We start from the raw sequence: 25,556 nt of genomic DNA, 5'->3' as shown, positions 1-25,556 counted from the left end.
GACCCCCTGAACCTGTCCCTGTCCTGTGGCCAGCTCCCAGGCCACCTGACCCAGTCCCCGTCTTGTACTCCCCTTGGACTGTCTGTCTGCCCCTTGTGCCCCCGTGGACTGCTCGCCTGCCCTCTGTGCCCCCTTGGACTGTCTGTCTGCCCCTTGTGCCCCCGTGGACTGCTCGCCTGCCCTCTGTGCCCCCTTGGACTGTCTGTCTGCCCGTTGTGCCCCCTTGGACTGCCTGTCTGCCCTCTGTGCCCCCCTTGGTCTACCTATCTGCCCCTTGTCCCCCCCTGGATTGTCTGGTGTCCCCTTGTGCTCTCCGTGGTCTGCCAGTCCCCCCCTCATTCCTTGGACGATTGTTCTGTTCAATAAACTCGCATTTGGATCCTCAACCTTTGTCTGCCTCCGTCCGCATTCGTAACAGATATAATACAGTAAACAGTGATGCATATTTTATTAACCATATGCCCAAGCCAAACAATTGGAGGGTAATTATTGAGAAACAATTGTCTCGAATTGTACTGTACATTGATTATGCGAACACAATTACTTCCTGGTTTCCATTAGACCAGAATCTATGTACAGTATCTGAGGCTGCTTGTTCAACATGCTATAAGTAGTGCAACAGGAAAAGATGAGCACATTTAAAATCATGCGAAATTGTCTGATGGGAGAGTCTTCAGGGTACCAGAATCTTCTGTAAAAATATGTTGATTGTTATGTTTCTGTGCATGGCCAAACACACTCTTTAAAACTGATTACATAAAATTCTTATAGAGCAATCTTTAAACTTGATGAAATATTTGTGTATGAACTGTGTGCAGTTGTTTTGCTGAACTGAATTTACCTTAGTATAAAATGATTTCTTACATTTCTTTTTCAAGGACAGGAATGCTTCTGAATCCAAGAACACATTCGCATGCTTTCATAATCTATCAGCCAATCATAAGTTCTAAATTGTTGCACATGAAAACATCAATTCATTTTCAAACATGTCACTTTGAGCCTGCATGGATTTTATACATGTGTATATATATAATATATAAAATGGTATCTGTTTACCACCTCTTTGAGGGAAACTCTTGAGGATGCCTCAAGCTCCATAGCTAGTCTTTATAATCTTAAAAAAATAATAATAAAATATTGGTATATGAAGCAGCTACAGAGACACCTCATGACATTTTTAACTCTAATCTCTATTATAAACTACAGTATATACAGTATTTAATTCCCAAGTTCTACATAAGGACAAATTGCATGGGAACAATGGTGTCACTAAACGTACCCTACATTGTTTTAGGGCAGAGTTAACTTGAGAAATGTGCAGTTGGGGTCGTAGTGTGGGCAGTGCTTCTATTCTTTTTTCTCACATTCTGTTTTGTGTGAATGAGTAAGGGAGACAGGTGCAGGGCCATGACATCAGTGTGCTCTCCTCCTGCCTTCGTTCCCATGGTCACCGCAATCTCACAGCTGCAGTGTAAAACAAATGCTGTGTAACAGCATCAAAACGGCCATTAGGAAAATCAGTACGTCCCATTTTAGCAAAGCATTCCCTGCCTTAAACCAAGCACATTTAATTGAATGGTATGAGTGGCTGAAGAGTGAACTATTTATTTTCCAGTCCCTGACTTTGACAACAGTGATGGGGTAAATCTCACCAAGAACATGTTCAAAAACATATTTTTTGTTCCGTGAACATTTCCTGCTTGTCAAAATAGAGACCATTTAACAGAGATGGGCCACTTCTATAAAAATTAATGGAAGACACGCCCAATGGTAGCCAATTTTCAACGTAAAAAATACATTCTCATTACCGCTGACTTTAAACACTGAGCGCGTCTCTCCTCGGGAGACCAGTCTCTACCTGCTGGTGTCTTCACAGGTCCAGGAACTGAGCGGTGAGGGTCCGGCACATGTTTGATGCAGCGCTGGACCCATGCCGGCATGAGTAAGATGCAACGCCGGGGATGGAGCATGCGTCGCAGCCAGGACGCTTGAGTGCAGCCCACCTGCCTCTGACCAATATAATTTTAATGCTTATTTGAAATATGTTCTTATATCATAATTTTGACCAACCGATTTGGAGATTTTGGTCTATCCCCATTCAAGTAGATAGGAGCTGCACTATCATGTCGCTTGTTTAAATAGAAAAATGAGTGCCCAAACAGCCCAAGAGCGTCCCAAAAATGGCCGCCATGTGGACTGACTTACCTTGAAAAAGAGACTTTGTTGATAGTACACGGAAATCCATTTGGACCATTCTAAATGTTTTTGTTTACACTCTTGAAAGGGTCTATAGCAAAGTCTTTGTAGCAAGTCGGTCCACTGTCAGCCATCTTTGGAATGCTCTCAGGAGGCAGAGAATCCAAAGAAAGACCAAAATCTCAAAAATTGTTGGCCAAGATGCTGATAAAATAACATTTCAAATCAGCAATAAAATACAACAATACTGGTATCACAAATTGTGATTCTTTGCCTCATATTACACACAAAAATGAAATTTGTCCTGCTTGTATAGCTAATACGTGTTCTAGAATTGAATCATTGGTGATGTCTGTATCTAAAAGTTGATTGGCTCTTTTAACTGTAAGGCGGGACTTTTCTACATCTGTTGAACGTTGGGTGCTCGGTCCTTGGTTGAGCTTTCCAATTTCCCATTCATTTAAATAGAGGTGGCCTATCTCTGCTGAATAATCTCTGTCTAACATTGCATAAACATTATACCTTATATCAAGTTATAACAAGATTTTAGAGGAATAAAATCAGGAATTAACCATAATTTACACAGATAGGGGAGACCGGGGATGGTTGTAACAATTTTGACCTTTCTGTCTATATCTTGTAGTACTTTGAAGTCAGTGTGTTCAAAATGTGATCCAAACTAGTTACAAGTGTCTGCTATTAAATGACATAGCTATTATCTTTGCAACACAAACAGAAAATGCATGGTTTAGTTTCAAGCACGAGGAGTGAAATGTTACAATTCACCCCATAGTCTGGGTTAGTTGTAACATACCCTGGGGTGAGATGTAACATTATGATATCCACCGGGGTGATATGTAACATAATGAAATAAGGATTTTGACAAAAAAATTATTTTGAAAGGTTTTTATTCAACACATTGTGTGTGTGTGTGTGTGTGTGTGTGTGTGTGTGTGTGGTTATTCTGCCATAGTACTTTGTAATAAATTGAACTTAAACACTTGAACATTCTATTTGTGTAAGCACGTACTGTCAGTCTATAGTATTGGCCATAATAACATTAAAATTAAGTGTGAGTGTGTGTGTGTGTGTGGGGGGGGTCCATCCTGATTTATTTCCACTTCCAATACTTCCTATTGGCCCATCTCGTACAAAGTGGTCTGCATAACGAAGGCGTGGGAACACAAACATTGGAGGAATTGGCAAATGCCATACAACTTTGCCACAGATCTTATAGACTTTCCCTTTGCCTCATCTGATAATCTCCTCAAAATTGTGAGAGACACCCCTCTGTCTGTCTTTCTCTTCCAAGACCTAGGCATACTGACATTAAAATAAAACATATATAAATTGAACAAATTTTTCTTGGGGTAGGTTGTAACGTTTCATTGTTGTTACAACTAACCCAGAGTCTTGTTGTTACAACTAACCCAGAGTCATGTAGCCATGAACTAGCTCACCTTACAGCTAACAGGCAAAACATTAGCACTAACAACTTGCATGGAAAATATGTACACAGACACACAATAAACATAATACAAGTTTGATGAGTTTAACTACAAAGCAGAAATTCCCATAACAAAAACAAAAAAAGTAAAAAAAGTAACTTTCTTACCTCAAAATTGTTTTTTCCACTCTAACTTGTGCTGTGTCTGCCAGAGGGCTCTACTTTATCACATGTGGAATAAGAACTAAACTGAGCATGTGCGAAGTGAATCAGGTTATTTGTAACTAGTTCCTGATTGGACAGATTGGAATTGTTACAACTGACCCGTGTTACAACCATCCCCGGTCTCCCCTAAGTTTAGTAAGTGATTTTATAAATCATGTTGTGTATAATGCTGATGTCTTGTGGCTATACTTTTGAAACATATACAATTGAGCATATTTTTTAAATTTATGGATTGGCTCCATGCTTCTTTTTAAATAAGCAAAGGACGAGCTGACATTCTTTTTTGTGTAATCAATGTTAAGCCACAAATGCTGTCGAATGAGCTTGGCAACAACTATATTCATGTCAGTTAAGCACAGTGACATAATGAAAAAAAAGGTCTAATTCTCGTGAATAAAATATGAAAAAAAAATTAAATAAATATTAATAATACATTGTTGAATTGAGAAGTGTTATACATCCTGGTGGTAGAGTAGTACTGTCTTTCATTTATTCTGATTTAAATCAAACAAATCATTGTATTATATTCATTTGTACCATAAAACATTCAAATAAACTAATGTGTTACAGTAACGGAAATCATGAATTACTGGAATTCCAAAAATCTCAAAGGTTCATGGCACATTACTGTAATGAAAATTTGAGAGGGAAATGTGCCTAAATTAAAATAATGTCACTGCACTACAAATCTTAATGGTTTTAAAATTAGGGACAAATGCTTCAGAAGTGCAAATTGTCATGATGTTCTTGCACTTTTACTGAGAGAAACTGAGAGATCAAATGAGGTAATTATTTCCTCACACTACAGACCCTTCAGAGATCAACAAATCTGTTTATCAGATCTGTGATATCGAAGATGTGAACACTTTGTGACTGAGATCTTTTTATATCAAGTTGAGAGCTGGCTGGAGTGTGTGAAAAATCTTGTGCTGCTTACCCTTGGGAGGAGGAAGTGATGTATTTGAGGTCTATAAACTCATAATGCTGTGAAGCATTGACCAGATGATAGATGAGAATTGTTGTTCTTGTTCTCTCTTAATCATAATGGTAACTGATTTTGAGAGCAGCTTATAAGGCTTTAATGACAGAGTATATTTTGGCTCCATGCTCAGCATGCATTTCCATGCAGGACCAGGCTGGTTTATGATGGTTAGTGCTCGTTTGATGTCTGTGTGCTGTCTGTCTATCTCTATTTACTGTATCAATCAGTCATTTGAGTAAGCATTTGCATGACTGTTTTTGTTTTTTATTATTTTACTGACAGCATGTGTCAAGCAATTGTACTGTAGATTTTAGTACTGTATGCCTAAAACATTAACCTGTATTGCACATGAGCGACCAAATCAAAAGCAAATCCATTCCATCTGGACATTTTGATCCTTGTCATCAGATTTATTACATCTCATGACGTGCATGCAAAATCACCAAGTTAATTTTATAGTGTTTTGGCTGTGCAGGTCTTAATATATGGCCGATATGAGTGACTTTTGCTTAATTCTGTGAAATCACCATTGACAATCTGATCAACATGATGGTTTTATGTAATGCTGCTCTTTTGGCAATTTCATCAGGATGTTGGTGGAGATATTAAAAAGTAAGTTGAAACAGATCCAAAAAATGAGGGTTACACAGATGTTCTACCCTTGGCAGAACCACATTCAATTTAGGATTTGGTATGACAAAGCGTCTCAGGGTTACTATATCCAGCCAGATGAAATTTGCATGCTAATTCTCCTACATGTGGAGCACAGCTGTGGACAGATCAGGGTGACAAATCTGGATATGTGGTGCTTCACAGGTTGATAGTAGTCTTTGCATTAAGGGGCTTGAAGTGCACTATACTGTAGAAATCATATCCACCTTGTCCAATGTGTTTCTCAAACCACATCTTATTTAGAAGAGCTGTTACAGGGTCCTGCATATTAGATCATTGCATTGGATCATGTGAATGGTTAACACTTGAGTGACTTTCTAAACATCCCTGTAACTCAGAAATCATTCCAACAATTCTATTTCTCTGTTCAGTACAAATCTTTAAATAGATTGGCTCACAATATATCAGTATAGGGTAGCTCACTTTCTAAATACATGGCAAAAGGTCAGTTAGAATCAAATAAGTGTACACAGTGTTACATAACAAATACACCACATTTTGACCCACACAAGATCATCTTGTACTTAACCACACAGTTAACCACCGGATATGCTTGCTTTAAGAAAAAAGCTCTCACTAAACACTAGTGCTCTAAACCACAACATAAATGTCCCTCAAAAAAGTAAAATCAGAAGTCATAACTGCAGATAACTTTGGGTTCATCCATTACAACATGGTGTCATTGCTTGTTATGTTATTTCCTTGATGTAAGAGCTTGCATGAGGGGGACCCACTTTGACTTTTGGCCTGAGGAGGGAATATGTCTTAGGGCTCTAGGATTCTGTGGGCCATCACATTCATCAGCCTCAGACGTGATTTCCATCTTCTGGATGATCAACTTCAGCAAGTTATGTTGCTTATCAATCACACTGGACATTTCTTTCAACCTACAGAGACGAACAGATTAAACATAGTTCATACCATCTCAATAAGTCTATGAAACATATTGAAGCACATTCAATATAAGAAATACTAAAGGCAACACTTAATTTTTTTTAAATTATTAAAAGAGACATTTAAAGAGGATGTAGTAAACATAGGGGAGGGGATTACAGATGTCACTAGCTGGATTAAAACTTGGGTCACCCTTAAACACTAATATACATGTTCTACCGTGCAGGTCTCTTCTCTGACATGCCCGCATAATTAAAGGGATAATTCACCTAAAATAAACAGTCTCTCATCATCTGAAAGTCACTTGTGGTGCCTGTTTAGTTTCACTTTTTCATCTGAAAGTTAAAGATAAAGTGGAGATTTAAAGTAAAAAAGGACATACGTTTTGATCTGTTTCTCATCCACACCTATTATATCACTTCTGAAGATATGGATTTAAACATTGGAGTCTTATGGATTACTTTTATGTTTCCTTTATGTGATTTTTGGAGCTACAAAAGTCTGATCACCATTCACTTGCATTGTATGGACCTACAGAGCTGAGATATTTTTCTAAAAATCTTGATTTGTGTTCTGCTGATGAAAGAAAGACATACACATCTGGGATGGCATGAGGGTGAGTAAATAATGAGAGAATTTTCAGTTTTTGAAATGCTCGATCCCTTCAAAACCACCACTATATCTTCAAAATTGTATTTGAAAGTTTTGTTTGTTGTTATACAAACAAAAGCAGAACAAAGTTAAAGTATTACTTTGAAAATTAAATAAAATCAAATGTCTGAAATAAGGGAGTGTAGACAAGGTGTGTGGATATCTAGAATATATTATGTTGTATTATAGCTAATGCACACTAGAGGCTGCTCTCCCACAAGTCTGCATATTGCAAATCATCTTTAATTCTCATTCATCTGCATCCACCAGATCCACCATTAGATAAAACATAGAGTCCTTTATTGTAGTACACCACTTAAAATGTTCTGGCTTTTTCAAAGAACATGCATGCAATATTGTGTTCAGTTTGAAATCATCCTTAAATGTGCTGGGTACATAGTTTCACAGGCAGCTTAACACATGTTTGGGCTGGTAAACCTCCCCTTTTTTAATTGTGATGTGATGTGGAGAATGAAAATAAAGTCACGAGAGGCCGTCCATTACAGGGATTTTTATAACAGCAGCAACTATGGATGTTCAATAAAGAGTTACATTTATTATTAATAAACAAACAATTCAAAACAAAAGTTTTAACAATTCTTCGTCAAAGTATAGTTTATTATACTGTAAGCTATTTGCAGTTACCAATGAAAGTAAAAAATGTTGTGTGTGCAATCATAGGTGTGTGTTTTTAGTAATTTTACAATGACTTTTGGCGTGTCGCTCATCCTATCAGAATTTACAGTTGGGATGCTTTTTATAAATATATTTTGACAAAACTCTAAATTTTAGTTCACATGGTTTTGACCATGCTCACTTTTGAAATCAGACATATAATTTAAATAGTGGTGTGGGTATTTTTGAAGGATCACCTGTTTTTCTGTTTGTGCAGTTCCTTCTCCAGAGGTCCACCCTGACTTGAGCAGTGGTTCAAACGGGTGCGAACTGTGTTTTGGATCTCACAATCAATAAAGACCTGCATCAGTGCCTTCTGTATAACAAATCCTTGTCATCATTTAAAAAGAATACTTTTCATTTAAATTTTTCCTGTATTAAGAAGCATAATTTAAATAACAGTTCATGTGCAACAAGATTATTTGTGGGAATAACACTTTTTTTTTTTATTCAGACAAACCTTGCATTTATTGGGATAGACCGTGATAGTTGGTTTGTCCACTCGTTTTAGGAACCAGTATGGCATCTTTTCCTCAAGGGTAGTGTGAAGATCTATCTGTATTGAAGAGCTTTTCTATTAATGTGCTGTCCTATGCAGAATCAAACACTTCCTTTTTAAGGTCAGTAGTTCTAATTGTATAAGTTATACTTATTATAAATTACCTGTATTTTCACATGATCTTTTAAAGACCCCATGAAATGCCTTGAAGAGCACTGTTTGTCCCCCCAACCCCATGTTTGGGATGGGTAAATTCAAGGGGCTCCATTATTTTATATACAACTTTATTTTTCATGAATTTTCCCTGAAGGGAAGGAATGTACATTTAAAATGTGTATACTGTAAAAGTTCCTTTTTAATCTCACAATACAGCATACAGGTGTCCTCTAAGCTAAAAGCCACAAAACGTTCATTTCGATTTCATGGGGTCTTTAAATCTTAAAGACATGATTTAGTAATGTTTTGCATGAAATATATGTCAATTAGAGGTATGTAGTTAAAGCAACTGGCTCACCTGCATGGCTATCCTCTTCATCTCAGCATTCTTCTGTACCTCTGCAATGTCTCCTACCGCTAAACCAATCTGCAATGTGATTGAGACAAATAAGCTTAATACTTCCTATCAAATGGCATCTATCATTAACAATAATAGCTGGTTTCCAATGTGCTTACCATTAGGTTCATTAGAAGAATGGGCATGAGGAGAACAAAAAGCACAAACACAAAATAGGTGATCCCAGGAAATGCCATCTGGCCATTCTCATAAGCATCCAGAAATGTGCTCTGGTAGTTCAGCTCTCCCACTGTCATCACAAAAGTCTGGGCCAGGGAAAGACTGATTGAGCTGAACTCACTCTGTTGATAGGAAACAACCGGTAAACATCATCACATCACAGATATTTGCCAAGACTTGACATGTCTGTCATGCTGAGTTGATATGATCTCTCTTTTTTGACGTACTCGGTGAAGCATCAAAGCATAGAAGGACAAGCCGAATGCCAGCAAGAGGAAGACAAAGAGAACCATGGTGCACACCAGGGTCCTAATGATTCCGCCAAACATTACCACGTAAATTCCAATTCGCTCAAACCTGGAATGTAAAGAGGGCATATAAAATATGTTTAAAATGTTGATAGAATTGTAATTATTATATTGATGTTTTCTTCATTGTGAAAGAATGAAGAACCTGTTACCATAGTAGCTAGTACCAAATCCACATGATAGAATTGAATTAAGGCAATTCATAAATAGATATTTGACACAACATGACCATGAAACTTTTTAATTAATGTCAAAATTTTAAGTTAAAATATATATGAATGTATAAGGGATGGTCACACTGAATTCAGTGACATAAGGTCAAAAGTTTGCCTACTGAAATTGGTCTGTGCTAACTGAAATTTGAACCACTGCCCCAGTGGCTTAAACTGGAAGTGTTGTTAACCAGTTTTCAAATAAAAAATGCCCACAGGGGGGTGCCAAAAGCGAGATGTATTTTTAGTTGTAAAAAATGTTTTGCAATAAACAGGATTGTATATTCTATTAACTCTATCCCCTAACCCAAATACCAGTGGCGATTTCTCAGGGCCAGCAAAGACTTCTCTGCTGGCCTAACATGCCAAATAAATACATATTTTTCATCCTTTCATTCTCAATCACCTTTTTGCCTATATATTTTTAATCGCTTGCCTATATATTTTTAATCACTTTCCACTCTTAATTAATCTACAAACAAACAGAGAAAAACAAAAAGTTTATCCAGTCAGAATTTATTCTTTGATGCTTTCAAGCAAAGTGTGACAACTGTTTCACGAATCACATGCCCATAGCAGCGCGAGTCTGAGCTCCACCCCCTCAGGTCTTCAGAATTTCTTCAGAATCCCTCAACAGTGCAAATGAATGAGCAACTAAAGTCAGATTGTCAGATTCATCAGCCAAACAGATGGATTTATTTGTTCTTGGCGGGTGTGATCTTTAGGATATGTCCCGGTTGAGGCCTTCTAGCTGTCCTTGAGTGACGCAATCATGCTTTAAGTGATGTCATTTGAAAGTATAACCATGTACCCTGACGAAATGTAATTTATTGCACGCAACATTTAGATCACAAATATTATTAGATAGATTCTTCCAGGTATTATAGACCTCCTTGGTCGATTCACATGAAAAGTTATGATTTTGAATGGCATTCATTTCACAAAACAGTCATGCTGCAGTTAAAATTAGGCTTTCTTGAGCATTAAGTGTTGTTAAAAGTTCTGGCTTTCGTTCATGGACATGTTTTTAAAATGTCAGTTGGTATTATTAGTTAGCTGCAAAATAATGTATAATGCCCAAAGGCATATAGTGTCTTATTCATTGTGAAACTGTGTTTTCTTAATGGCATGAATCACACTGAAGGCCTAGACTTTTAATGCATGGCCCGCCACTGCCAAACGGCAACCCTATACCTAATAGTGTAGTAAAAATTTTATTTAACAGCAAAAATGCAACCTTCGAATAGTGCTCACCTTTGTTTATGTGAATGCAATTACTTCCTGATTTCCATAGGACCAGAACCGTGTCTCGGAGGTTGCTCATGCAACACGCTATAAATAGCACCATAGGGAAAGGTTAACACAATTGGCTTGGTGTAAAAATGTCTGATGGCGATACCACTTGTCAGTAATTCAGCAGAATATTGTCAATTTCAGGGTATATGAACATTCAGGAGCAGAATGTCGATTCCCATTGATCATGTTGCAATATATGCAGTGACTGGACATTATTCTTTTGAGTTTATTTAATTAAATTTTTTTATTAGTTTTTGTAACTGCATGCATAATATACATATTTAGCAAAATGTTGTTTAAATTAGTTTTAGTTTAGCATGACATACTGCAGGACATGTCAACGTTCCAAAGGTATTTCATGTTGACCTCCCAAATACATTTTTGTCCTCTGGTCAGGAGAGACATAAATTAGTATTTGGTAAATGAGACATACATTTGTGATGGAATTCATTTGGGTTACATTAAAGTGGGTTTAACATAATTTTGATCCATAAAGGCTGATAAATATACCTCTGGAAGTAAAGCAGGAAGCTGATCCATGATGTCAGAATGGCCACAGCTCCAGCCTCCCACTGCCATGTATTGTCTACACTGAAGCACATGGGCATTACAAAGACCAAAGCGCAAATGGCTGAAGTCCAGTCAGCAGGGTTAGAGTAGTCAGTGAAGTATATTATTCGCTTTGATGTAAAAGACAAAAGGAATTAAATAAAGTCACCTTAAGGTTGCTAACATAGTGCTATCTGAATACTCTACCAAGCGGCAAAGACCATGGAGCAAAGCATGTAAATAAGTGGTGCTTTGATAGGTAATTTACTTGCCTAGGAGCACTGCATATTAATCATCAGTCAATAATAAGGGAATCCCCAAGGCTCAATTCAGTACATCTCTAATCAACTGCATGTATATTAAATGTACATTATGACATTTATGATTTGTAATTGCTGTACATGTAATGGTATGTAGTGGAAGTATCTTCCATGGGGATGACGTGCATGACCATTACCTGCTGAGCAAACTGTACCAGCTCTTTGCAAATGGCATACACATTCATGACAAGCACCATGATTATACAGACTGAGATTAAGTATTTTTGCTGGAGGTTGGGAAAGAGAGAGAAAGAGAGAGAGTTATTATGATATTATCAACAAATTAATCACAGACAGCAGTAATCTAGTAAGTGTATCACTTTGCATACATAAGCCAATTAGTATAATATCCCAAATTTAAAATGGTTTGCTATGATCTGCATGTTTCTCATTATTCAGATTTTTACAATATAAATGTCAACACCAGCATAGCACAAAGATCATTTTCTTAATCAGAATTTTTGAAAAAATATTTAAACATTTAATACGAGATACATTTACTTGAGAAGCAAAATGTCATACAATAAGAGTTTTTGTTGTCTTAATCCATTATAAAAAAATTAAATAAAAATGTGTGTATATATATATATATATATATATATATATATATATATATATAATATATATATATCCATATATAGATATACTATATATAATATATGCTCACTTATATATATATATAAGTGAGCATAATTTTGTGAGATTTATATTTATATTTAAAATAATGGGGCAAGAAAAAATATATATGTTTGTGTGTGTGTGTGTGTGTGTGTGTGTGTGTGTGTGTGTGTGTGTGTGTGTGTGTGTGTGTGTTTTGCTTTATGTACATGTTTATTCATGTAAACAAGACAGAAATGCTGATTAAGGAAATTATTTGTTGCAGCGAGTATTGCATGCAATTGCTCTAAAGATATATAGTAATATGCATACATGATTAGTCATACTTAAGTTTATGGACATAATATCCTTGAAGTTGATGAATAACAAGAAAGCTAATGAATGCCATTCAGTTAAAATGACACATACTAAATTAAGTAATATGACACGTACAAGATTATAACCAAGATAATGCAAATGTAAGAGTGATTATAAATGTGATTGTGAATGATAGCACAAATAATTAGATAGTCAATGTATAATAGATAATGTCAACATGTAAACAAGGACCATGGGTTATTCTGACCCACCACATAGTGACAAATAAGACCTGAGATGGATAATGGCAAAGACATGATATCATCTGTGTGCTTCAGGTTACACCAATTCGTCCCATGTGTTTGACACAGTTAAAGTGTAGTACCACATTTAGAAGCCAGCTGTTGATTAAACTGTCAGATATGCATACCAAGACAAAGTATTTCGTGTTAAAAAGGGTCATGCATTTTCATTTTTCCTTTCCTTTTAGCATTTATGACACGGTGTGACACGGAAATTAATTAAGATTAGTCTGATTGCCATTTAAATTCAACTACACTATTGTCTTTCTCCATTTCCTACTCTACTTGCCACTGATAAGCATCTCCAGCTGTCATTTGTTCCACAAAACACAGGAATCAGTCCCTACATTGTGTTCACTGAAAGTCTTTAGCGCTCTTTCAACACATCTCTTCCCTACAAGACTCCAGAGAGTTTTGAATAGAGACTGTCTACCTCTCTGAAAGATACAGGCACCATGATGACAGATGTGCCATTGGTGGAAATGTCCTGGCTCGGTCTCAGGTTGAGGATGAGGTACGTGAGGGGCAGCAAGCCAAGCAGGTAGACAGCCAGGTTGAGCAAATGAACCTTGCTTCCATACGCCTTCCTGTCAGAGTAAAATGGAACAGAATCAGGGTATTCAGTGGTGTGTTTTCAGGTGTTTCTTCATTATGGGCTCTTTTGGCCCAGTGGAGTGTAAGAAAATAAACTTTATTACCAACCCACTTTGCACACTCATACTAATATATTTTATTTGTTGGCTAACAATGTCTAACAATTTTGTGATGATGCCACAACTGAAGGAGAGTCATAATTTGTGGTCAGAAATCATTTTTATACAATAAATATTGGTAACACTTTACAATAGACAATGACGTTTTGCGTCCATATTTAGCAGCGTAAATCTAGCAAAAATTATATAAATTTTTTTAATATTGAGTTTAAATTTATAACATTATGATTTGTGTTATATTACCCTGGAATTAGTTTTAAAAAACGAATAACTACAGCTGTGAGGAAGTTTCGATTACAGCTGCCGAGAGAGTGACAGTAAATTTGACAACTCCGATCTGACTGTCTGAATTTAGCTCTCTCTATTTTTTCCATCTGGAAAATCATTAAAACGTAAGAGTGGATTTTTTTTCTTTGGCCTCTGGAGCAAATGGGTAAGTGAAAATAATATTTACTGTTGTCTCCCATTCACCGCTGTAGAAGTTTACCCTGCAAATGTTTACTTCCAAAACCAGGAGTGTGAAAAAGCTCTATAAGGTTCTCTTCGTCAACAGTAGTTAATGCAACAGGTATGAACACACGTTGGAATTTTTAAATTTTTTTTCAGCATTGTAATCTTGGGTAATGTACAAAATGTTCATTCATAATTACTTATGTTAAACTTTTTATGTTAAAAATGTGTAATATTAAAATGTTCTCATTATTTACTCATGTATGACTTTCTTTCTACTGCAGAACACAAACAAATATATTTAGTAGAGTATCTTAGCTACTGGGCCATAAAATGCAAGTGAAAGGTGTCCAAAACTCTGAAGCGCCAAACACCACATAAAGGCAGTATAAAATTAATCCATACAACTCCAGTGGATTAATCCATATCTTCTGAAATTATATGATAAGTGTGGGTGAGACACAGCTCATTATTTAAGTATTTTTCTAGTTGATTTCTTTTACTATCAACCTCCACTTTCACATTCGGCTTCTTGTTTTTGGCGATTTGCAATCTTCATGCATATTGCTATTGCTAAGGGCAGGGAGGAGAAATTATATTAAAAAAGAACTATTGATCTGTTTCTCACCCACACCTGTCATATCCCTTCAGAACACATGGATTTAACCACTGGAGTCATATAGATTACTTTTATGCTGTATTAATTAGCTTTTTGGAGCTTCAAAATTTTAACCACCATTCACTTGCATTATCAGGACCTACAGAGCTGAACATTTTTAAATATGAATTTGTGTTGAACAGAAGAAAGTCATACACATCGGGATGGAGAGAATTTTTAATTTTGGGAAAACTATCTTAAGTAATCTTCATTGTTAAACTATTGTTAAAATTAGTTTATGTTAACTATTGTGTTAACTAAGGTTAATGTGGCAGGGTGGAGGGAGGGGCCGGGTCGTGATTTTACTCACCCAGCCCCTTATCAGGCTAATCAAGCCTCCGAGAGGGATAAAGGCTGACTGCGGACGGTGGTGCAACATAGAGAGAGCATTTACGGGCAGCTGTCCGTCCTATGTGTGTTTGTGTCTTTTAGCTTATTTCTACATTAAACTATTATTTATATTGTCAAGATGGTTCTCACCTCCTCCTTTCCACTGAACTGCTTTACAGTTAACAAATATAACTTAATTTTAAACTGGTGAAATGGTTTGATTATTTCAGTATTTGTTTAGATTAGAACTAATGAAACAGTTTAACTTTTTCTTCTTTACAAAGGGTGGCATTCCTGCCATTACATTATTGAGTTTAATTTTAGTTCATGTGTAATTTATTGAGAGATTATTAAATGGGACTTTTACGAGAGCAGAAGTTCACACAACTGTGCACTATCACAGACTGGCACTCAAGTCATCAATGCTGCAGCATCAAGTTCTTCAAAGTGAAACACTTTCTTCAGCTCAACACAGTGAAAAAAGTATAGCTTCATCATGCAATGCCATCATTTAACACCAAGACAAGCTGATATTTCAAGATTAAAATCGCAGCTTGGGTGCTTAAGGCAGCATGCTGAAGTAAGTTTTGGCTCTAATGTAACATGGGCTTTTCTGTGTAATGTGATTTAACTGGGCTCTTATGACATCAGTTTTTAAGTGTACTTCTCTGCAGCAATATATCAGTGTGCTTTGTTCCGCATGTCATGAGCAGTATTTACGCATTTACCACGTGCCCTCGCGGGGGTACTGGAAACTAACACAGTTACTTTGGGTGGATTAACTGTATAAATCCATGTAAACATTCAAGTTAAGTGTAAATGCCTTTTCCTCTGCCATTCGTGTGATTGACAACTGGAGTGTGATCAGACAGCATTTCTGCGTTTGCACAGCAAGGGGCACGAGGCACCTGGGTGAGAGATGTGCGGACGTGAGGCGATAGTATGCTGAAGAGAGTGGCTGTGTCTGAAATCGTTCACTCATTCACTAATTCCTATATCGTGAATGGCAGTGAGTGCATTATATCTCAGCAGTGATTGAATGAAATGAGTGAGTGAATTCGGATGCTGACATATACACCAAGTGTCAGAGGCTCGGAGCTCTGGGGCTGTCACAGAAACAACATCACATATGAACTTTTAAAAATACTTGGGCCTTACTTGTTATTCTTATTAAATAATAAATAAATACAATAAATCTTCACTCTGTTTGTAATTATTAATATATACTGTGTGTTAATATAAAGATTAAACACATTTTATCAAATAAAGAGTACGTTTTAAAATGTATCTGTATGTTTTGCCTCTATGCCTCTATTAGTTTTATTAAGTTATTTTAATCAAGAAATTATTTGTCAAAATTAATTTAATACTGTCACGAATGGGCAGCGAAGGCAGACGAGGAGATGCGGATCCAAGTGCAGTTCAACTTTATTGAGGAACAAACAGGGCAGGTACACGGAAAACACGGGTACAAAGGAAAAACCCTCGATGGGGAAATAAACACAAGGCAGAGGAAAACGGGCAGGGAACACACACCGGGCTAACAACATTCAACGATAGACAGTGACTAACCAAACAGACAGGGTATAAATACGTGGACATGGGAAGACAGGAACCAATGAACAAACAGAACTCAAACAAGATAACTAGGTGATAAACTAAAACAAAAGACAACTAACGAGGGCAGGTGAAAACAATGAACAACGAACACGAACGCTAACAGGGAGACTGTGGAGCTAAACAAAGGATAAAAGTGAAAACTACGGAAAACAAAAGGGACAAAAATGGAAAACAAAGGGACAACGGTAAAACAAGACAAGGTAACCCTAACAAATACAATAAGCATGAAATAAAACATTGCAGGAGTGAAGGAAGCAGTAAACTTCCAGCTCGTACATCTTCCCCATGGTGGATTGTGGGCAATTAACCGTTGTTGAGTGTACATCAAATGTACACTCAAAATGAGAGTGCATTGTGGGTAAGAATGAGTGAACAAAAGTAGGGAACAAACTCAGAATTCAGACACTCCTACAAAATGGCGAACACTTGAAATAGTGCATTATATAGTGGATAAGGGCGTTTTCAGACACAGTGAGTGTTCTGTGACCGGGGTTGGTGCCCTACACAGGCTGCATACTCTGCATTTAGAGAGCGGCGGTACTGCTGTACAGAACTAATTATCTAAATTCTTTCGACACTGAAAACTGTAACTACACTGAAATAAGAATCCACGCAGGACATTAAATGCTAAGGTATGCATTAATAAACCATGATCTTGCTTTGGTTTATATTTCAGCATTATTTATATATATATATATATATATATATATATATATATAATGTCCTTGTGGGACATTTTCACGTTTTCACCGTAATAATTACTAGAGGTGTTTCCAAACCTCTCTTATTGACAAATTCTTCAGGATCTGACAAGAGCCCTTAAAGGGATATGTATATTCTCATTATTTACTCACCCTCATGCCACCCCAGATGTGTATGACTTTCTTTCATCTACTGAACTCAAATTAAGATTTTTAGAAGAATTTCTCAGCTGTCTTAGTCCATACAATCCAAGTGAATGGGTGGCAACATTTTAAAGATAAACAAAATCACATAAATCAGCATAAAAGTAACTTATAAGACTCCAGTGGTTAAATCAGTATCTTCAGAAGCAATGTGAACAGTGTGGATGAAAAACCGAGAACAGATCACCTTCACATTCTTCTTCTTGTGTTTTTGGTGATTCACATTCTTTTCTGAATATCGCCCCCTGCTGGGCAGGGAGAAGAATGTCTAGCATTCTTGGATTATTCTAGTCTATGGATTATTTTTATAGAGCTAAAATATTCTTCTAAAAATCTTAATTTGTGTTCTGCAGAAGAAAGGAAGTCATACATATCTGGGATAGCATGAGGGTGAGTAATTGATGAGAGAATTTTCATTTTTGGGTGAACTATCCTTTTAAAGTGATAGCTCAGCTAACATTTATATTGAGAGATAAGAAATATTCACTGAAAGTAAATAGTTTTACGCAGGCAAACATTCTGTCTAATATCTCCTTATTGTGCATGGAAGAGAGAAAGTCATATGGGTTTGGAACAACATGATGGTGAATGATGACAGAATTTCCATTAATAATAATAATAATAATTCTGTAATACATGTTAAATGTGTATTATATCATGGAATATAGGGGAGTTAATGTACATTATGTCATTTGTGAAAATTAACGTGTTACTCACTAATTGAGTACTCTTTTAACTGGATACTTTCTTACTCAAGTAATTATTTATGTTAAATCTTTTACTTCTACTGAGTAATAATTTTTTTTTAAGCAATTTTACTTGACTAAAATTTGTGGCTACTCTACACACTTCTGTTAGCACGCCTCATTTAAAGTTTTCTATAACATAGTTAATTATTTAATTATGACTAGGACTGTAGTGAAAGTAGGCTCTATATAAAAGAGTTCAGTTCAGGAGTGGTGGTGGTGTAGTGGTCTAAACACATAACTGGTAATTTGGTAATCAGATGGACGCTGGTTCAAGCCCCACAGTCACCACCATTGTGTCCTTGAGTAAGGCACTTAACTCCAGGTTGCTCTGGGGGGATTGTCCTTGTAATAAGTGCACTGTAAGTCGCTTTGGATAAAAGCGTCTGCCAAATGCATAAATGTAAATGTAAATGTAGTGCCTCATTATCATACCACTTCATCTCCAGGTATTTTTGGCTCACAGGGTGAGTGAGAAGATCTAGTCGGTTGTAATGCACCATGCCCTAGTGAGACACAAAGATCATGATGATTCAGTCAAACAACATTTTAGGAAGTAAAATGTATCAGATCTTTGTAGAAGTCTTTACAAATATATATATAAAAAAAATACAATATATCTGCAGTTTATTTTACAAAATGTTACATATTTGTAAAATAAGCAGCTGCTAATATACAGTGTACTGCAAGTAAATATGAGCTACATGGATTTTTGTAGGTATAACTTATTTTCTGCAGTTCTTGGGAAAATTTTCAAATTCCACACACACACGCGCGCGCACACGCACACACATACAAAAAACTTCCAGACTATGTTCTGAAATTTTTAAACTATGACTTAAGTGTCTCCCCCACTATTTGCTCATAAAAAATAATATCTCTTTTGTATTATTTATTAAAACATTGTTTTTCATGTAAGTCTACATTCGCACCAGCCTCAGTGGTTTCAGAAAATGTAGATACCTTACAGGATCATATACTAGTATCATTTAAAAGAAACTTACATTCAAAGCTGCCAGTGGTTGGAAGTTCATGTTTTTGTCTGTTTTAGCATACTTCTTCAACTGTATGGGAGCCTGAAGCCACCGGAAATCATACTTGATCTGCCAAAACCATTGAAATGTACCTTTAGTTGAGAGTACATTCAATGAACTTCATCAGCTTATGCAACTTTTTTGAATGTCCTCAGGTCATTATTAAAGCATTTGTGCATAGCTTACATGGTACTCTGGACTGTTGGCATCAAGGTCTGACTCTTGTATACACTGGTCCAGAAGATGCTGTTCAGAAGTGAGTGAGGTTTAAAGGATTAGTTTACCCAAAATGAGAATTCTGTCTTATTTACTAACCCTCATGTGTTCCAAACCCATATGACTTTCTTTCTTCTGTAGAGCACTAAAGGAGACGTTAGGCCAAATGTTAACCTCTTATGTCCATACAAAGAAAGTGAATGGTGACTGACGCTACCTTTCTGCCTAACATCTTCTTTTGTGTTCAAGTAAGAAAGTCATATGGGTTTGGAAAATCATGAGGGTGAGAATTTTTAACAGATAGCAGAATTTAAGAAATAACAGAATTTTTATTTTTGGGTGAACTATCACTTTTTTACAGACTCTTATCAATAGTGACTGTTATATTTTCACAAGGAAGGAAGTTAATAGATAGACCTTGAAAGACTCCGGGAGGAACTCTATGATGTCCATCACAACACAGCGGGAAGTTGAACTAGCTTTAAATGAACTCATTGCCTCAGCACACCTGCAGTGAATTATTAGTTTTGTCAACCACAGGAAAACTCAGAGGAGAGAAACAATATGGGTTTTCAAAAAAAGGTAGGCCTTTAAAGGGATACTTTACCTAAAATTGAAAATTCTTTCATCATTTACTCGCCCTCATAATGTTCCAAAGCCATATGACTATCTTTCTTCTGTGACACTCAAACAGAGATGTTAGGCAGAATGACCGCCTCAGTCACCATTCACTTTCATTGCACTTGTTTTCCCAATACAATAAACGTGAATAGTGACTGAGGCTGTCATTCTGCAAAACATCCCCTTTGTGTTCCAAGAAACTCATATGGGTTTGGAACTACATGAGGGTGAGAAAATGATTACAGACTTTTATTTTTTGGGTTGAACTATTCCTTCAACTGTGTCTTGAAACAGAACACCAGTGACACTAAACAGAAATAACTGTTTTCAAACAGAATTTCCCCAACACACAAAGTTAATAATTTGCCCATTACACTGTAATATGCAGAGTCAACAATAAGCAAGTCATTTGTAGGCTGCTGTACTCATTTTCCCTAAAAGTAAACACTGTGGCCCTGTGGCACGTATAGCGCCCTGTTTGTTTGAGCATCACGGGTCATGACCAGTCAGGACTTTTGGTTTGTCGACCAATGGAAGATGTGGGGATTGTTCTGGAAATCTGTTTGAAAAAAATATTTTGTGGCGCTAGAGGTATTCTGATTTTTATTTCCAAGCACTGGAATTAAAAAAATCTAAATTATTTTAATATGTTCTTTAATTAGTTCTTTAAAAAATTACTGATAAAAAATATTCTCTGGTATTTAATGGCTACATTTATATTTTTTGTTGTGCCCCCCTTTCCGGCAAGAGTTTGGGGTAAGCGTATACCAGCAATTCAAGACACTGTAAGCTATGTAAACACAAAAGGTAGTTATCTTGAATTTAGATGCCTCCTTACCTCTCGCTTTCGATGGTGGCATTCACTACATCTTTTTTCTCATTGTGCACAGCTTCATGAAGGAAAGAGTTGTCAGCGTTGTTAAGAGTTATATCAGCTCCTCTTTCAAATAACAGGAGAACAGCACTTACATGGCCCACCTTTGCAGCTATGTGAAGAGCTGTGTTCTGTTAAAGCATACGTTAAGTGAAAGTTAAATGGCAGCTCAGTTCAAATTAATAAAAAATTGCATCCATCATCTTTTTTCACTTGCCTCCATGTTTGAATTACACTAAAGTTTCAAAACAATGTGAGATTTTATTCTTTAGGTGTATAGACAATCAGCTTTATAACATTTTACTCATTAAAGGTGGTGTGATATTTTTTTCCAATGTTAAAATACTATAATTAAGCCATTTTTTGATTGATTTCCCAAAACCCTGTAAACACCATGGCTCTATTAACATTGGCTCAACAAATGGTGTGAGTTTGGGGCAGCACTATCCATTTTCTGAACAATGGCAGATGGCCATTATTTTTATGGAGTTATTATTTTTACAATTTCATTTGGTGACGTTAATGGCACAGAAATTACACACTTCACCTTTAACATACCTTTAGTTATTAACAATTGTGAAACTGAAGTTTTGTATGGTCTTTTGGATATTATTTTAGTTTTTTTTTTATCATGGATAACTGATTATATTCCCTATAGTTGTCGTGTTCCTTTGTCTATTGTGGTTTAGTATTTTGACACTGTTTACCCCATCCTCATTTGTTCCATCCAGCAGTTTAACATTTGCTGCCAGCAGGATTTTCATCGTCTGTGTGTATCCCTCAGCTGCAGCGTGATGTAAACAGGACCAGCCTTTGTAATCACTAGAGATTAAAACAGACCTCATGATGAAATGTCCAGCTGAACTCACAGAGGCAATATCATCCTGAATGTTTTTTTTTTTTTTGCAACATTCATCAATGAAGTACTTTTAGTAGCTTTTTTTTTTACTACTTTTTACAAGTAGATTGTAGTGTACCTAGTTAGACTGATCTCACTGTGAATTCAGCAGCACTTGGTCGAAAGTTCTTTAGCTGAAATCGGTCTGTGCTTACTGAAATTTGAACCAGTGCCCCCAGTGGCCAAAGCTGGAAGTGTTGTTAAACAATTCAGCACATGTGAGCTCCAGTTTTTAGGTGAAATGTCACAGAGTGGCGCCAAAAGTGAGTGGTAAAGCAAGTTGTATTTTTAGTTTTGAAAATACACATTTCATTAACTCTACACCCTAACCCAAAACCTAAACCTAACCATCAGTGGAGTCAAAATTCAATCTTAGAGGGAAAATGCAGCCTCCGAATCACTCTCATCATTATGTGAATGTGATTACTGAACGCTTAGGCTGCTAGCTCAACACACTATCAGTAGCGCCATAAGTAAAGGTAAAAAATTGAAGCCAAAGGATCTACTGGGAGATAGTGCTTGTCTGTAGGGTGGGTGAATGGGGTGATTTCAGGGTACCAGAACATTCACATGTTGAACTAACTTCTTTTCCAAAAGGGTAACTTGTAAATGCAGTTTGCTGTTTTGCTCTAACAGATGTCGGACCTTTGAAAGAGGGCTCCCCTCCTGAGCAGCAGATCCACAACTTGAGTGTGTCCTCCTCTTGATGCAAGATGGAGGGGCGTCAGACCTTTTTCATCCCCCTCGTTCAACATCTTGGAGTCTGTTAGTGTGTCCAGCAGCCTATGGCACGTGTTTATACGCCCATATCTGACAGATACATTGGGAAAAACACCCTTTAATAATGACTGGTTCAGTAGAAACTGAGTTTAAAGAGTTAGATGAGGCCAGTGGTTCTCAACTTGTTGGTTTTGCTTCAGAGATTAGGTTTAATTGAAAGAAAACTGGCGACCCAATAAAGTACAAAAATTATTATCATACAAAAGTAAACAAAATGTCCTTAAAATCAAAAACTGACATTTATATTGCATATTAATATTTCCATGAACTGCACAGGCACAACAATAGGCCTATGCAAAATTGTTAACATAACATAGGCTGAATAGGAAAATAAAGTATGGTTTACATATTTAGCACACAGACCGAACACTGGGCCAAATATTGTATTAGGCTGCTAAATATAAGGAATGTGCAACCAATAAATTTATATAAACATATCAATATTTGATTTCAGTGCAACTAAAAATTAATAATTCACAGCACAATCACACTGTGGCTTGCACAATTCATCATTGCACTGGTTGCAAGTGAACCTGTATTTAATGAGTTTTAATTTTATTTACTTTGCATAGTTTTGTTCATTGTTTTCGAGGATGAAGGCATGTCGCGTAACCTGTCCATGTTGGCCTCTGACGAATTTGGGAAGCTTAAACCAAGTGGCAACATGACTTGTGTGAAAATACAGTAGAGATTGATTTTATGCACAGCGTAAATAAATAAAAACATTTCTCTGAGCATTCAAAAGCTGTTAATCCTTTTTCTACCCTAACTATGCACAGTTATATGGTTAGTTGTATTGTATTATTTGTATTTAATATTGCTTTTTATCTGCTGTCCATGACCCAGTCAGAACAGACCAACAACCAATTTCTGGGTCGCAACCCACCAGTTGAGAACCACTGGGTTAGGGAATGTGTATTCTATATTCATTTTTTTAAGCGCCTGCAAAACTTTCATAAATGATCATAAGTTTTGATGTGCTATTGTAGGTCAAAATTATTACTCACATAATGAGTCATACTGTATAAGAAAATAAGCACACAGGCTGTTAAAAGATGTCATGTTGATATATCTCTGACTAAGAAGCAAAAACTCTCACTCTGCAGCAAAGTGAAGGGCTGATTTCTTCTCTCTCGACTTCTGACCCAAACAGATATTGAGACCCAGCATGTTTTTGACCGAGTCATGGATGCCAAGTTTGCAGGCATAGTGCAGAGGAGTGCAGCCCTCTACATCCTCATCAGACAACATCTGCTTCACGGCAGTACTCTGGAGGAGGCAATGGGCTCTTATAACTAATACATACTAGTACATACACATACATTCAAACTGTTATATTATATTAGGGTCACTTGCACAGTACTGGCATCTAATTGCTTAGACCTGTTGTTGTGCTCTGAATCCAACAAACTGCATTTGACGTTTTGACATATTTCACACCTGAAAGATTGTGTCAGGCAGATTTTTCAGCCCTTTTGTTTGGAGAGTCGCAAAGTGGAGGAAGTTGCGCCCCGCTTTGTCTTTGATTTTGAAATCGGCACCTTTTTCAATGCAAAAAATTGGTAAATAAACATAATTAATGTGCATGAAAATGATATTGAAGCAGAAATGTCAAACAGAATTGCAAAAGCGCTGAAGACAATGCCGAATATAAGCACTGGAGTACAATTAGACTCTCTAGCAGAGATATTATCTTAGCATACCTTTTGACAGTAAAAATGCCACTGTTCTCCATGAACCGCAGCTTGAGCCTAGCAGCAGGGGGGACAGTCCCTTACAGTCAATGCAGTCAACTTCTGCTCCCTTTGCCAAGAAAAAATTAAACCAAATGACAGTGAATTAGTGGCTGTATTAATATACATGTAATAACAGGATGAGATATTGGGCTGTATAATCAAGCATTTAATTAACTGGCTGATTCTATTGGTGGATATACAGTATCGTTTATATATTTCAGCTATTCACAAAAGACAAACCTATTGAAACATATTTACCTTTGAAACAAGATATTCAGCCAGCTTGACATGATCAAACAATGTGGCCCTATTAAAAGAGAAAGTAAAGCAAAAGCCATTTTTAGTTATTGACACATAGAAATCAATAAAATATTGGTAAAATAGGCTCATATTGCAAATTCAGGTTGAACGCTCTCCAAATCGAAAAAGCAAATCGCTTTATAAATATTTCGCCATATACCGCAGTGCTTTCTTGCACCCTAAATAAGTTATGAATGAGAGCTGCATGATGTTAGAATTTGTATTTTTGGGAGAACTAACAATTTAAGCAAAGGTGTTTTAAAAGCATTATTTAACATTTGGTTATTACATTGCAGAAATGCATGCTCTTGATGTACAATTGAATGTTGAATATCAGTAACACCCCAAATACTGTATGAGTTATGGGGTATAAAATGCCTTTCTCTGCATCTACGTTCCATGTTTGCTACGTAAAAAAAAAAGAAAATCTATTTTTTTAATTAGTTCTGAGATTAATCAGAAAGCTAGGTCATGTCAGAATGTCTGCTGGTCAGCAATATGACATCACACTTTCACTGACCTATGTAAGGGGGTCTGATAGGCTCCATCCCTAATGTTGATGATGTCCTCAACACTGTTATAAGAGGAAAGCATGATTTTGACAGCCTCAATGGCACCCTGAGCGCAGGCAAAGTGGAGGGCTGTGGATTTGTCACACTGCAGAACAATAAGGCCACACAGAGAGAGAGAGAAAGAGAGAGAGAGAGAGAGAGAGAGAGAGAGAGAGAGAGAGAGAGAGAGAGAGAGAGAGACACTGAGATGGAAGTCAGCTATTAGCCTGACATAAATAGGAGAGGCA

General features: G+C 36.7%; 1 protein-coding gene across 1 annotated transcript in view; it reads right to left on the bottom strand.

The window, feature by feature from the left end:
- Positions 1 to 3,305: 3,305 nt before the first annotated feature.
- Positions 3,306 to 25,556, bottom strand: part of trpa1b (transient receptor potential cation channel, subfamily A, member 1b) — a 37,822-nt gene continuing 15,571 nt past the window's right edge. Inside the window, exons 8-28 of the mRNA XM_052114895.1 lie at positions 25,278 to 25,414; positions 24,716 to 24,764; positions 24,425 to 24,524; positions 24,162 to 24,262; positions 23,821 to 23,990; positions 22,587 to 22,751; positions 21,751 to 21,865; positions 21,008 to 21,174; positions 19,966 to 20,056; positions 19,519 to 19,578; positions 19,303 to 19,401; positions 18,734 to 18,804; positions 13,310 to 13,463; positions 11,797 to 11,886; positions 11,301 to 11,470; positions 9,202 to 9,331; positions 8,914 to 9,096; positions 8,756 to 8,824; positions 8,203 to 8,298; positions 7,940 to 8,058; positions 3,306 to 6,409 (exon numbers count right to left, since the gene is read on the bottom strand). Of these exons, the coding sequence (XP_051970855.1) occupies positions 6,217 to 6,409; positions 7,940 to 8,058; positions 8,203 to 8,298; positions 8,756 to 8,824; positions 8,914 to 9,096; positions 9,202 to 9,331; positions 11,301 to 11,470; positions 11,797 to 11,886; positions 13,310 to 13,463; positions 18,734 to 18,804; positions 19,303 to 19,401; positions 19,519 to 19,578; positions 19,966 to 20,056; positions 21,008 to 21,174; positions 21,751 to 21,865; positions 22,587 to 22,751; positions 23,821 to 23,990; positions 24,162 to 24,262; positions 24,425 to 24,524; positions 24,716 to 24,764; positions 25,278 to 25,414 (2,529 nt within the window). The 3' untranslated portion in view covers positions 3,306 to 6,216. The remainder of the gene's footprint in view (positions 6,410 to 7,939; positions 8,059 to 8,202; positions 8,299 to 8,755; positions 8,825 to 8,913; positions 9,097 to 9,201; positions 9,332 to 11,300; positions 11,471 to 11,796; positions 11,887 to 13,309; positions 13,464 to 18,733; positions 18,805 to 19,302; positions 19,402 to 19,518; positions 19,579 to 19,965; positions 20,057 to 21,007; positions 21,175 to 21,750; positions 21,866 to 22,586; positions 22,752 to 23,820; positions 23,991 to 24,161; positions 24,263 to 24,424; positions 24,525 to 24,715; positions 24,765 to 25,277; positions 25,415 to 25,556) is intronic.

The sequence above is a fragment of the Xyrauchen texanus genome, chromosome 42 (assembly GCF_025860055.1).
Source record: "Xyrauchen texanus isolate HMW12.3.18 chromosome 42, RBS_HiC_50CHRs, whole genome shotgun sequence".
NCBI lineage: Eukaryota > Metazoa > Chordata > Actinopteri > Cypriniformes > Catostomidae > Xyrauchen > Xyrauchen texanus.
The sequence above is the reverse complement of the archived record's forward strand: the minus strand, read 5'-3'. Positions and strand labels throughout refer to the sequence as shown.